Genomic DNA, 14,074 nt, shown 5'->3' with positions numbered 1-14,074 from the left:
TCTTTTCTTTTCTTTTCTTTTCTTTTCTTTTCTTTTCTTTTCTTTTCTTTTCTTTTCTTTTCTTTTCTTTTCTTTTCTTTTCTTTTCTTTTCTTTTCTTTTCTTTTCTTTTCTTTTCTTTTCTTTTCTTTTCTTTTCTTTTCTTTTCTTTTCTTTTCTCTTCTCTTCTCTTCTCTTCTCTTCTCTTTTTTCTTTTCTTTTCTTTTCTTTTCTTTTCTTTTCTTTTCTTTTCTTTTCTTTTCTTTTCTTTTCTTTTCTTTTCTTTTCTTTTCTTTTCTTTTCTTTTCTTTTCTTTTCTTTTCTTTTCTTTTCTCTTCTCTTCTCTTCTCTTTTTTCTTTTCTTTTCTTTTCTTTTCTTTTCTTTTCTTTTCTTTTCTTTTCTTTTCTTTTCTTTTCTTTTCTTTTCTTTTCTTTTCTTTTCTTTTCTTTTCTTTTCTTTTCTTTTCTTTTCTTTTCTTTTCTTTTCTCTTCTCTTCTCTTCTCTTCTCTTCTCTTCTCTTTTCTTTTTTCTTTTCTTTTCTTTTCTTTTCTTTTCTTTTCTTTTCTTTTCTTTTCTTTTCTTTTCTTTTCTTTTCTTTTCTTTTCTTTTCTTTTCTTTTCTTTTCTTTTCTTTTCTTTTCTTTTCTTTTCTTTTCTTTTCTTTTCTTTTCTTTTCTTTTCTTTTTCTTTCTTCTTTCTTTCTTTCTTTTTCTTTTCTTTCTCTCTCTCTTTCTTTCTCTCTTTCTCTCTCTCTTTCTTTCTTTCTCTCTTTCTCTCTTTCTCCCTTCCTCCCTTCCTCCCTTCCATTGCCTTCCTGCCATCCTGCCTTCCATTTCCTGCCTTCCTGCCTGCCTTCCTTCCTGCCTTCCTTCCTGCCTTCCTTCTTTAAATTGAGGGAGAGGAAATTTACAAATCCATGCATTATTCTCATTGTGGTTTTTCACTGTTTCATTATGATATATATTTTTTTTAATAAATATATGTGTGAGGGTTGTTTGGTTTTTTTGGTCTCAAGAAACAGCACTTTCCACTAGATGGAGACAGGACACTGGATCACTTTGTCCTCCAGGAGGACGCTGACAATCAGGAACACAAAATAAAGCCCAAACATGAGAAAGCCCAGGATTTTATTCATTCTCCACTTGCAGGAGGCGATGGAGAGGATGACAAAGAGCAGCATGATGAAGAGGAGAACAATCGCACAGAACAGACCATTGCTGCTGACTGTCACTGGGGCAAAGCTGTTAATTGCAGCATACAGGAGCCACGGAAAAGGAAGGCTGTTAAGAAATAGAAAAATACATTTGAAACATTGCAGAGCTGCAATGCCTTACTGGGGCACTAGAAGGTTTTTGGAGACACTTTAAAATACAAACAGAGGCTTCCTGCAGGATGGTTCACATAAAGATGTGTCCTTGCCATTAAAAACCAGCACTCTGCAAGGCACTGCCCCCAAAATTTGGCCCTTAAAACCCTTGATCCACATTTACTGTATAAACCTGTGTTAAAATGTGAACTTCAGCTGAATTCCTGCTTAATTTCTATTTCTGTATTTGCTGTTATTGCATTTCTCATCTCCGATGCCACAGGATGAGGCAACATCCTTCTAGAAGATGTCAAGATGAAATAAATATTTAAGCCATTGATTGGAGCTTAGCAGGCATAGGAAGCATGAAAAGAGCTGTCAGAAGCTCAAAACATTCAAACTTTGACTAAGGAGCTCAAGAGAGAATAATCTTCACCAGCTTAACTGTGCCATTTCTGTTGTAAATATACCAGGTCTAGCAGACTGGTACAGGTCAGAAATATTGCCACTGGTAGGGAGACTAAAAATTTTAAGAAAAGTCAGAAAGCATTGCAAAGAAAAAAGTTTTGTAATGCACCTTACATGCTCTAAGCTGAAGCACATGGTAGTGAATAATGTTTTAATATATTTTCATATATTTTCATATGTTTTGCAGGTCTGCTGCTTACAGATGTTATTTCAAAAACTTCATGCTTCTGGATTAATAAAAAAAAGTGTCCCAGTTTTTCTGCTGTGTCCAAAGGTACTGCCATTAGCTAACAGATGAAGTAAAAAAGCCATTTACTAGCCACTTCAACTTCAGGATCCCTTTTTATACCTGTGCAGTTGCTGGTATATTTTCAGCAGCGAAAACTATGATCTGTTCTATGATTAGGCTGCTTGGGACTACCGCTATGATTAGACATGTTCTTCTGCATGAAGCAAGAAACAACCAACGATGGAGAAACTGAAGAGTATGGACATGATTCTCAGTGCCTCTATCCTCTTTTGAAGCTGGGAATGTGCAAATAAAGGCAGAGTTTGCCTGTATATTCCTTGCGCTGAGGCACAGATTACAGTGTTTCTGGACCTGATCTAGCTTGGTCTCAGAAGGTCAAAAAGGAATTTGAATTCCAACCACGTGCCACACAGCATTATCCTAGAGCTGCTGTGAAGCAGTAATGTGTAAACAGCACATTTCTGCACAATCTTATATTGCTTCATGTTGTCAGAGCTATACAAAGGGTCCTTTTTATTAACAGAGAATTGGTTTGCTATTTGTTATTTGCCAGGTCTATAAAAAAATCACATGTCAACAAAAGCCTAAATGAACTACACAAGACAATGACATTCTATTTTTATTACAGCAAACATGTTGCATACTGCGGAGGCAATGAATTGTTCCTGATAATTTATAAAGAAAGCTCCAGTATAAGAACAATGACCGGTAACATAAGCAAACAACAGCAACCTGACAAAATCATGAAAAGCTTCAGAAATTCCTTCTTGGAGCACTGGAACAATGCTCTAGCATGTTTTAAGTGCAATTCACTTGCCTAGGCAGCTCTGTAATGTATCAAACAGAATTAGGCAACAACTTTGTAACAATGCCATCAGGCAAATGCCTGTATGTCTCTAAACTTCTGAGCACTTGAAATAGCAATATATGTTGCATATTTGCATCACTCTCCTTTTAAGCATCAATGGCAGAAGTTGTTGTAGGCACCACCTTGGCAAAACCACAGCAACATGCTAAGAATAAAAGACTTGTTAAAACAGAAGTAATTTTCTTGCTGTAGGACTTACCCCACTGTGATGTCAAATATGTTGCTTCCAACAGAACTGGATACAGCCATGTCACCCAGACCTTTGCGTGCTACGATAACACTGGTAATAAGGTCAGGAATGGATGTGCCAGCAGCTAGAATAGTCAATCCCATGATTTCTTCACTAATACCAATGGTCTCTCCAACCTAAAAAGGTTTAAGCAAAAACAGCAAAAAAACCTCCCATCCTGCAGTGAAGAAATGCTCTCTGCTGTAAACTTGTTTAATCAGGAATATTATCCTGGAGCTTGCACACTAGCTTGGAGAATACAGGCAAGATTGGAGAATGACTCATTTTCACAGATTTCCACATGTTTCAGGAGAGAGATAAGAATGTCAAATAAAATCAGTAGGTATTGACAAGCAGTTGCTGATGGCTCTGATGTTACCAGAATGATCAAGTCCTGTGGTCAGGACAACCACAGCTCTCTGTACTACTCCCCATTTACTGAGTAGTGGTTTACTTCATCCATGGTTGCAGCTCCTAAAATAAAGCACTATTCAACATGAGATAGATAATGGGTTCTAATTCTAAATGACCTCTCTCAGTGCAAAACACAATGCAGGGCTTGTATTTTGTACCAGTATCACCTCCTTACCTGATGTGCCCACCAGACCATTAAGTAAGAAAAAAATGCAATCCAGCTGATAGAGCCAAAAAATGTGATGGGAAAAAATTTTCTTGAGCTCTGAAACAGAAACAAAGAGAAACAGTGAACACCTGTGTTGAAGGCTGATTTGCTTCTCAAAATGAGAGTGGCCTCTCATTTTTTCATCACTTGTTCCCACCAGCTATTCTGATCATCATCAGATGATAAAAATAAATGTCAAGAATGATAAGAAATTGACTCCCTACACTGATACATACTTATACCTCATTCTTCCAACTGTCTCAGTCACCTCCTAACAACTTTTGTGATCAATGGCAAGTTTTGGTTTGTGATTTGTATCATATTGTTATGCTGCACTTTGCATGTGTTCAGCTGAATGGTAGTTTGACTTCTAAATTTATTAATAACTTCCACCTTGTTCAGAAAGAATGTTTTCAAATTGCTAAATCAGGTACCCATACCTTTCATTCATACATCAATAACTGTGCGACACCTTTCACAGTCAGTATAACAAAGGCTGCCATATGACAGAGCAAAAAAATTACACATCTAAAATTTATTAGGGTATTTACTTTTCATGAGAAAACAACCCACTTTCTCAATTAGAACAGAAGATACATTAAGCATATATTTGCCATGCTTTCTTTTGTATATAAAAACATGTAAAACACACTCTGAGGCCCTTCAATGAATTAAAAAATCTGTATAACACCAAAGTAACTTCATTTTCATTTTCAGTGTCTCCCTTACTAATGTCAAACTCTGAACAGATAGCATTCTTGCAGCCAATGAATGGGTTATATTGAGGTTAATTATTTATTCTGATTTCTGTTCTGGAAGTCTTTTGCATCACCCATATTTCCTATTGGCTAGCTAGGTCTATGTAACAAAAAGAGGTCAAGTTAACTTATAAAGGAAGGAAACATGACTGCAGTCCGGTACCAGGCAATCACTGTCCAAATCAAATTAGTGTTTAAAATGAAATTTGTACTGTGAATGAATGCTACCAGCCTTGAATGAAGCGTGTGAACCATGAATGAACAGGTGAAACCATAGTCTTTAGGGGCATTGACCTTCTGAACACAGATCCTCCCCCAGATAACTTCTGACATGCCACTAGCAGAGACCTACACATTTTCAGGAATAACCAGTATGACAGCTTGTGGAAGTAAGTTATACCACACTGAATACTTCTTCCAGCTGCTGCTTAATCCTGCACTACCTTTTCCCATTACATCCTCAGTAAAATTGCTTCCACTTCTTGCTGTGCAGGGGCCTCCAGAGCTTCTGGGCAGCACACCTTGCCTGTATCCCTGTCCACTGCAGGACATGCCCCTGCTGCACCAGGAGACTCATTAGCCTGTGGGTCATTCCTAGGTGCTGCGGGAGCAGACAGGACTGCAGGGCTTTCCCTGAACATGACTTTTGAAGAGAAAATACTATTTGGATTTTGCCAGTTGAGCTTCCTCAAGCCATGATAAAGCCCTCTTCTTTAGGGAATTTACAGAGCTGCACAGCCAGCTTTTCTTGTTTAACAAGCAAAAGAGGCAGCCCCACATTTAGGAACTGGTCCACATGGGTGGCTGTGGACTAAGGTGCTCAGTGAATTGGGCTAGCCATTAGAGCTGGTGATGCAGGAATGACACTGCCTTTGACACCAGCGAGGCTGGTCCGCAGCTTGTTGAAATTGTGTAGACTCTTTCTGCTGATGTAATTGGAATGAGATCCAGTCATTACTGATAGGAAAAAAGTAAAGTCAGCAATTGTGCACACTCATCTACAGGACAGGACAATTAAAAGGTCCATACCTGCTCTAGCAGTAGGTACAGCTGTAGGCTGTGCTACAGAACCCTTACTCCCTGTGGGCACTTTGCATAATGCTAAATGCCCTGCTGAAAACTGAGCTTGTAAACATCGACTAACATAACCTTTACAACTCCACAATTTAATACACATGGGAACACACATTAAAGATAGTACAGATTTAACAATGCTCCCAAATCCCCTCATGTATAAGTGAAGAACTGAACTTCTGTTGGAGTACAAAAATCATTCCAGCAGGTGTTTTAAATGAACTTTTTTTAAATACAGGCATAAATAGCTGCAATGGCACCTGGAAACACCCTTATCATATAAAATCCATTACTGTCACAAGCACTGTTTCTAGAACTGCCCAGGGTACTTTGGTTGATCTGCTTCTTAACTCTTTACAGAGCAAACAGAGCTACTTTTTCAAAACAGAGTTCTAAATTTTTATCAGATCAGAAAATATGATAATGAACTTCCAACATTTAAACCTACTCAGATGGAATTTCATTTTTAAAATCAAAACTTCACATGCACTGGGGGACAGAAGACCTTAGTCTGAAAAGGAACACAATTTGAAAGGAACAGACAAATATGACTGTTAAAATAGTGATCTGACACCAGTGGGAGCAGAATTGAGTCTGGAAGTGATTAATCTAAAAAGCAAATTCCTGTTTTAAGACTAAATGGCTAGCACTTCTTTCACACCATTTTTAGTAGCCAACTCTTTCAACTTGCAACATTTTTTGTCTTCCTTCTAAAAGCTGGGATTTTCTAGCAACATATATGGTGAATGAGATGATGAAGTGATACGCTTGTTGCAGCTGGTCACAAAATCTACACAGACTATCTGTGTATTGTGATCCATAAATCATAGCAATGCAATTTGAATTATCACTATACAACACTCAAGATATAAGCATACATTGGCTTATGCAAAGCTAATACAGCAAGAGCTGCACTGGCCAGTAATAGCTTGATTATATATAAAAAATGGTTCTTGCAAAATAATGAGGCAGTGCCTATCTTAGTCAGGCACCCACGGAATTCGGATGGCTAAGAATTATGAGTCAGTAACTTTGCAGCATGTGTATTCCTAGCCTGTCTTAGCCAATCCTCTCCCAGTAAAATTAACTGATAAGCTGCAGTTTAAGACTAAGAGTACTTTAAGGCTTAACAGTTTAATCACCTATCTTAAAAGGGGGAACAGTTAAACTCAAAAAGGGAAAAATTTAAAGCTTGTGTATATTACAGGTGAAGAAAACAAGAATGGACTCTGTAGATGCTGCTATATAATTTGCATATAGATTATATTTTTTAAAATCAGTAACAAGAGTGCTGATTCTTTTTTGAATGCTGGATGTTATTTCCAGAGTATAATAATAATAATGCTTATTTTGTAACTAGTGACACCATTCTTTTGAGATTTATCTCATTGCAACTCCCTAGCTCTTGGAAATATAGTGAGCTGCCAATTCCAAGCATTCTCCTAGAAGAATTAGTCAGACACAGCAATACTTCTCTCCACCTTTTCTGGTAGCTGTTGTGATGGTTGCCTTCTTAAGACAGAAAGCCCAGTTTGTTACCAATTGGTTCAATTGTGGTTATGGTAAAAGACAAAGGAGAAAAGCTATGTCTCAATCAGTTCATATGCTATTTTCTTTTAAAAAAGAGAAAGAATTTTGTAGTTTCACTGTAGATTGGTACTGTTCCTGTCTATCAGCGATCTTAAGGACATTTTTCTTGGTACATTTCTATATTGATTTCATGCTAGTGTCTGAAAAACAGGACTTCAAGTAGCAAAAATGATCCAAGTATGAAGCTTTTCTTCTAAAAGCCTGATCCTGAAAAGATAGTGAGTGCTTAGCAATTTGCAAAGTAACTGTCTTAATTTTAGCCAGTATTATTACCAACATCTTCACTTTACCTTTAACCTGAATGAATCATATATTTGTCTCGTACTTAAATTTATCTTCATTGCAAGCTTTGGTTTTCCTTTCATACTTGATGGTGCTTAAATCTGATTACTGAGAACCTGCCCCTGTAACTGGATCTGTGCAGGAACATCTTCTCCTTGTCCCCTTGGTAACAGTGCATCTCAGTGTATGGCAACAAGAGTTCATGTAACTTGTACTGTGTAATGGGAGTTTGCAGAGATACAATGAACTGCCCCATATGGGTCCCATGACAGCAGCACTGGAGCCCTGATAGCCATTTTTCTGGCCTGTAACACAAACGGTGGACAGTGCAGTATGGCTGCCACAAAAGAAATGGTGTTCAATATCTGCCACTGACCCACTGGGTCACCTTGGTCACATAATTTTCCTTTCAATCTTTCAAAATCCCCTACTGCTGGAGGTGGACAGTTATGTCTGTAGCCTTTACAGACCCACTGGGGAAATAAGCTATTAGTACTGAAGAAATACTCATTCAAAACACCTGAACAAAGAGTCAGGTACAAAATTCCCCAAGGGCACACCTACCTCTGGTGCACTGCCAGCAACATTACTGATGTTATAGTAAGGATTTTAATATATACTGGCTTAATATGAGCAGGTATTATTAAGGCACTAAACGCATATTAAAACATGTCAGCTATTGAATCAGCTGAGAGTTAGTTGAACTAATGCATAATCTACTCTAAGTATATAAAAATCTGCATATATGTACACCAAAGCATAATAAGGCAGCAAGGATTTTGCTAACTTTATAACCAGAGGTCTTGTATGTGTAATAATTTCTCTAGAGCTTCTGGATCACATGGAGCTAAATATAACTCGGTATAATACAAGTAAATGCAGTCAAACCATCTCCATTATGTGGACATAAAACATACTTTAGAAAAGTCTCTCTAGGAGGAAAGGAGAACTCATTTTTGAAAAGTGGACACCCACAGGGGATGTCAAAGGCTCCTTATGGTTTCTGAAATCAGTATATAGCACACAAGTGTTCATTTTATATATCCACATTTTTCTTTTACTTTCCATAACTTTAGCCTCCCCAGTCAGGTCTATTTGTATATGGGAATATAACAGTCATGAGGCTGGATCATTTGTCACAATAACTCACTTGTATTAATAATCAGTCTTACATTACTTCAAGCTGTCTTGAGACATGGAAGGACTTAGGGATCTTGTTCTAGTATGAAAATTAAAAAGTAACAAGTAGAAGACAAAGGTCTAGTAGAATATGCCTTTAAAAGAAATGTATATCATTATTTTTGAACCACAGAGAAAATTTAGAGTCTAAAATCTTTCCAGTGCCCCTTCAGGGCACTTCCTCAGGACTTACGTGATATTCAGTGGAGATCTAGAAATGCAGATATGAAGGACCCAAGAAGTTTTAAGAGCTTTCAATTTAATAGAATCATAGAATGGTTTCGGTTGGAATGGACCTTTAGAGGTCATCTAGTCAAACCCCTGCGCAGTGAGCAGGGACATCTTCAACTAGATCAGGTTGCTCAGAGCACCGTCCAGCCTGACTTGGAATGTTTCTAGGGATGGGGCCTCCTCTGCCTCTCTGGGCAACCTGTGCCAGTGTTTCACTGCTGTCATCATAAAAATTTTTTTCCTTATATCCAGTCTAAATCTACCCTCCTTTAGTTTAAAACCATTACCCCTTGTCCTGACACAACTGGCTTTGCTAAAGAGATTGTCCCCGTCTTTCTTATAGTCCCCCTCTAAGTACTAAAAGGCCGCAATAAGGCCTCCCTGCAGCCTTCTCTTCTCAAGGCTGAACAACCCCAGCTCTCTCAGGCTGTCCTCACAGGAGAGGTGTTCCAGCCCTCTGATCATTTTTGTGGCCCTCCTCTGGACCTGCTCCAACAGGTCTTTGCTGTGCTGAGGGCTCCAGAGCTGGACACAGCACTCCAGGTGGGGTCTCACCAGTGTGGCGTAGTGGGGCAGAATCACTTCCCTCGACCTGCTGACCATGGTTCTTTTGATGCAGCCTATGATACGATTGGCTTTCTGGGCTGCAAGTGCACATTGTTGGCTGAAGTCCAGCTTTTCATTCACCAGTACTGCCAAGTCCTTCTCCACAGGGCGACTCTCAATCACTTCATCCTCCAGCCTGTATTGATACTGGAGGTTGCCCCAACCCAGGTGCAAGACCTGGATGCAGGACCTTGCACTTGTTATACCTCATGAGGTTCACACAGGCCCACTTCCAAAGCTTGTCCAGGTCTCTCTGGATGATATTCTGTCCTTCTGGCGAGTCAACTGCACCACTCAGCTTGATGTCATCTGTAAACTTGCTGAGGGTGCACTCGCTCCCACTGCTTATGTCACTGATTAAGATATTAAACACTACTGGTGCCAGTATGGACCCCTGAGGGACACCAGTTGTCTCCGATCTCCATCTGGACATTGAGCCATTGACCACTGCCCTCTGGATGTGGCCATCCAGCCAAGTTGTTATCCAGAGAACAGTCCATCCATCAAAACCATATCTCAATAATTTATAGAGAAGGATGTTGTAGGTGACCATGTCAAAGGCCTTACAGAAGTCCAGGTAGATGACATCCATAAGTCTTCCCTTGTCCACTGATGTAGACAGTCCATCATAGAAGGCCACTAGATTGGTCAGGCAGGACTTGCCCTTGATGAAGCAATGCAATTTGTGTGACAAAATATTAGTAAATACAAATGGCAATCTTTATAGAGCTCTTACCAAGCAGTTGCCCATAAGAACCTATATAAGATTTGAAGACTGATCTTGTGACATTTTCTTCAAAGAAGAAACTATTTAAAAAATCGTTAGTTTTAATTTTACATAAATCCACTACAGTCCCTTTTTGGCATTTATAGAGAGAGCCACCCTGTTGTGCAGAACTTACCAACTTACAACAACAGTTACTTACAGGTTTTCTAACATCTGGAAGGGAAGCCCACAGTGGAAAAACAATGGGTAATACAAGAAGGTAGGTGAGCTGCTTGCGTGGGGTGTCAGGCCAGGCCAGGCTGAGAGGCTGGTCCTCACCCTCTTCATTCTGTAAGAAAAGCAGCAGTGAGCAGAACATTAAAGTGGATGAAAGAGGTTAGGGATGAAAGAAGAGTTCTGAGGACTGTGCTGTGTTTCAGTGAGAACCCACGGTGTCTGGAAACATTGCATTAACACCACACCTAGTTAACAACATTAGCTAGGATGCAACAACAAAGATTTCAGCCAAACTGTGAAGTATCCCTGCAGCCCAGGCTGCCTGAGGACATCCATTTTCAGCTATGCTGACAGTGATGCTGGTCCCTTAGGATGCACAGAGCAGTGCCATGCCTCCTTCCTGGAGGGGAACCTTGTGCCTCTGATATGTCTTCCCACAGTCTTTCCCTTGGGATGTGGGCTAGTCTAGTCAGGGATCAAAACTGGTCTGGACTGCATCAAGCCTGGCCACATAGATAAGAGATAGAGACTGAGAGAGAAATAGAGAGATGTGTGTGCATGTGTGTGTACACACATAAAAAACCACATATATGCACATAAATTCAAATATATATGTGCAAATATATGTATACATATATCTAACTTTTTAAGCTTTTGTGAGTAACTTGAAAAGTTACTATTTAATATATCTCTATCTATGTCTATGTCTATATGTATTCTCTTATTCATAGGACCATAGGGTAATTCAGGCTGGCAGGGACCTGGGGAGCTCCACTGCTCAGCTGGTGGGGTCAGATCGGGTTGCTCAGGGCTCTGCCCAGTCAAGCTGTGAAACCACCAAGGATAGAGACAGCCTAACCTCCCTGGGCCCTGGCTCCACTGCTGGGCTGTCCTCACAGGGAAAATGATTCTCTTCATCTCCAGCCTGAGCCTCGTGTTTAGGCCAGCCACAATGTAGCAGTCTTCTTAACAACTTGGTGCTAAAGCTAAAGGAAAACCATTCCTTTCCTATTTGTGTAGCTATTTTTCACACCAATCTCTGGTCTCCTGTTATGTGTATGATGTTCACCTGCCATCTCTATTACAGAGTAGGTGTATAGGGACCTTCTTCCATGGCAGAAAACCTTTTGGCTGGCACACACTTCTCTTTCTGTAGACTGCTTCTGCTAACATAATAACTCCTTTAGACTGCCACAGAAAGCAAGCAAAGTGAGCATGATTCAGCCTTTTGGGTGTATGTATTAAAATAACTTTTTAACTTTAACACAGGAAGGCAATGTCTCCAGTATTGCACATGGATCTAACTTACACCACAGAATAAAGCAACAGAAAAAATGGCCTAAAAAGTTCCTTCACATAGATGTGTGCAATGCAAACCTTGTTAAGCCTGTGGAATGATTCCTAGAGACCTCAGTGAAAGCTAAAGAAGGCCAAAAAAGAGTACCTTGTGAAAACTGTGTGTGTTTGAAAGCATGAAGGGTATAAAACACTTCTTCATGTAGTGTTCTTGTTTTCTTCTTTTGCAGAAAGGTAATAATTGAGAAGTCACTCCTTTCTGCAGCATCCAAGTTACTGCTCCCATAGATTTATAATAGAGGTTTCTTGTCAGTTATTGACCCGTCTTAAGATTGTTTACATAAACCTTATGACAGTGATATAAGAAGCATTCATTTAAATTACCACTATTTTTTTCTAAGCAAAAGAGAATAACTCAATAAGATAAATGTCACCATACGTTGGTATTGTTCATAACATTTTCTACTTACTGCTAATTTTGATTGAAGAACCAGTCTTAATTATTCCACTATTTTGAACTCATTAATTTTTCAACTACTCAGCTATCCAAACTGATCAGTCAGTACCTACAGAGGCAAGCCCAACTCTTCGCTCAGGCTCTTCCATCATGACTGTATCACCTGACACCCATAGACTAGAAGCAAATCCCCGTTTACCTCTTGCCACATTGACAGTCTGCAGCTACTTTGAAAGTTATGTGTTGATATCAACAGAAGACAATATTTTGTTAATCCCTACACTTCATGAAACCCTCAAGTTGCATGATTGTAAGATGACAGAAGAGTGAACAGATCATAATAGGCATAATAATTTAAAAGATTTTAAAAACATATATAGGCACAAGTTGTCACAGTCCACATAGTACTTTAGAGGCTCCTGAGCAGTTTAAAAGGCTTGCTTTTGCCTTTAGCTTTCAGCTCTTTACAAAAGGGGGCAGATAATCTGTACTTCACTGCTGCAATCTATTGAAGCCTGACTTTTGGACTTTTGGGGGCCCAGGATGGTGCTGGATTTTGTGGGGCTACTTCCTAAAAAACAAACCCTTTCCTTTTCCATTCTGATAGATGCTTTTGGGGTGGGAAAATCAATCTGAGATGGATGCTCAGCTTTGAAATATAATGGCTGAGGTAAAATTTGAGCACAAAGGTACCAACTGAAGGGTTGCCTAGGTAACTCTTTCTGAGTGGCCCGTGTATAATTCAAGCAGCAGACTCAGCTACAATAAAGCTCCATAAATGACTGCTTCATAAACAGCACTAAGCGACAAAGTACTTCCTGAATTGCCATCTTTAGATATTAGCCATGATTAACAACAATATTTAATCGCAGCAAAAGCTTTACATTAGACTGAGTTTGCACATAAGGCTGCAAAATGTGTGGAAATTAGTACCTAAGTTGGTTCATGCAGTACTGTACCAGTGCACACCGTACTTGAGGCACAACACTGTGCCTCATTCTGGTCTCACGACTGTGTGAAAGAGCTTTGGGCTAGCATGAGCACACAGGCAATGTGAGTGGCTGTAACAAAGGACCACAAATAATTACATATGGAGATTGCCAGATGTCTCAAGAGAAACCTTGATCCATCTGTTTGAGACCATTTCACTTTCAGGTTGTACTGCTTCACCCCTCGCCCCAAGACAACTATCCCCAAAATATAAGGCCAAACTTGATCTCACAGTGCACCAAGGCAGAACCCTTTTTCTTGCTAGTTTAACTCCAGGGGGCATTACAGATGCTACAGACTGGATCTCCATTTCCTATTTCAGAAATCAGAATCAGCTTCTGATTTTCAAATGCCGACCTTCCAAAAATCCATGGAAATAAGGAAGGTCAACGTATTTGTAAATCTAGCTTCCATGAATTTCAAAGCAATGCTGAACTATCTAGTGATGCTGAATACAAAACAGGGAAATAATTCTGGCAGATATAAAACCACAAAAATGTGAGTGTCAAGCTCTGACTAAGCAGCAATGATATAAAATGACTCAGCACAGACTTACGGCAGAGATTGCACACATTATCTTTGGCTCCAGCCTATCTGCAATGTACATACTGAATATGCATTCTCACAGTTTGTAAAAACTAATGCTGAAACTATAGTTTTCATTTATTTTAGCCTTTATGATGAAAACTCAGTGCTTGTAATGTTCAGTATGATTCTGTTCTGCAATGCTAAGAAGAAAAACGTAATGATAACACCATATACACAGTGGAATTCAGTTGCTTAAACATACATATGGTGGTGCCATTTTAGATACCTTCAGATATCTCACTTGACCTTCACATACTACATCAGAAGTGGAGAATATTCTGCTTGTTTATGACATATCTGCCACCACTATGCAAAAATATGCATTTCTCTAGGCCAGCTCAGGTGGTACTACCTACCCA

General features: G+C 39.3%; 1 protein-coding gene across 3 annotated transcripts in view; it reads right to left on the bottom strand.

The window, feature by feature from the left end:
• Positions 1–806: 806 nt before the first annotated feature.
• Positions 807–14,074, bottom strand: part of SLC24A2 (solute carrier family 24 member 2) — a 106,333-nt gene continuing 93,065 nt past the window's right edge. For all 3 annotated transcript variants that reach the window (XM_075078674.1, XM_075078672.1, XM_075078673.1), the window contains 4 exons: positions 10,368–10,496; positions 3,689–3,778; positions 3,070–3,236; positions 807–1,258 (listed from right to left, as the gene is read on the bottom strand). In XM_075078674.1, the coding sequence (XP_074934775.1) occupies positions 1,009–1,258; positions 3,070–3,236; positions 3,689–3,778; positions 10,368–10,496 (636 nt within the window). In that variant the 3' untranslated portion in view covers positions 807–1,008. The remainder of the gene's footprint in view (positions 1,259–3,069; positions 3,237–3,688; positions 3,779–10,367; positions 10,497–14,074) is intronic.

The sequence above is a fragment of the Phalacrocorax aristotelis genome, chromosome Z (assembly GCF_949628215.1).
Source record: "Phalacrocorax aristotelis chromosome Z, bGulAri2.1, whole genome shotgun sequence".
Lineage (NCBI taxonomy): Eukaryota > Metazoa > Chordata > Aves > Suliformes > Phalacrocoracidae > Phalacrocorax > Phalacrocorax aristotelis.
Note: the sequence above shows the minus strand (reverse complement) of the source record. Positions and strands in the feature narration are given on the sequence as shown.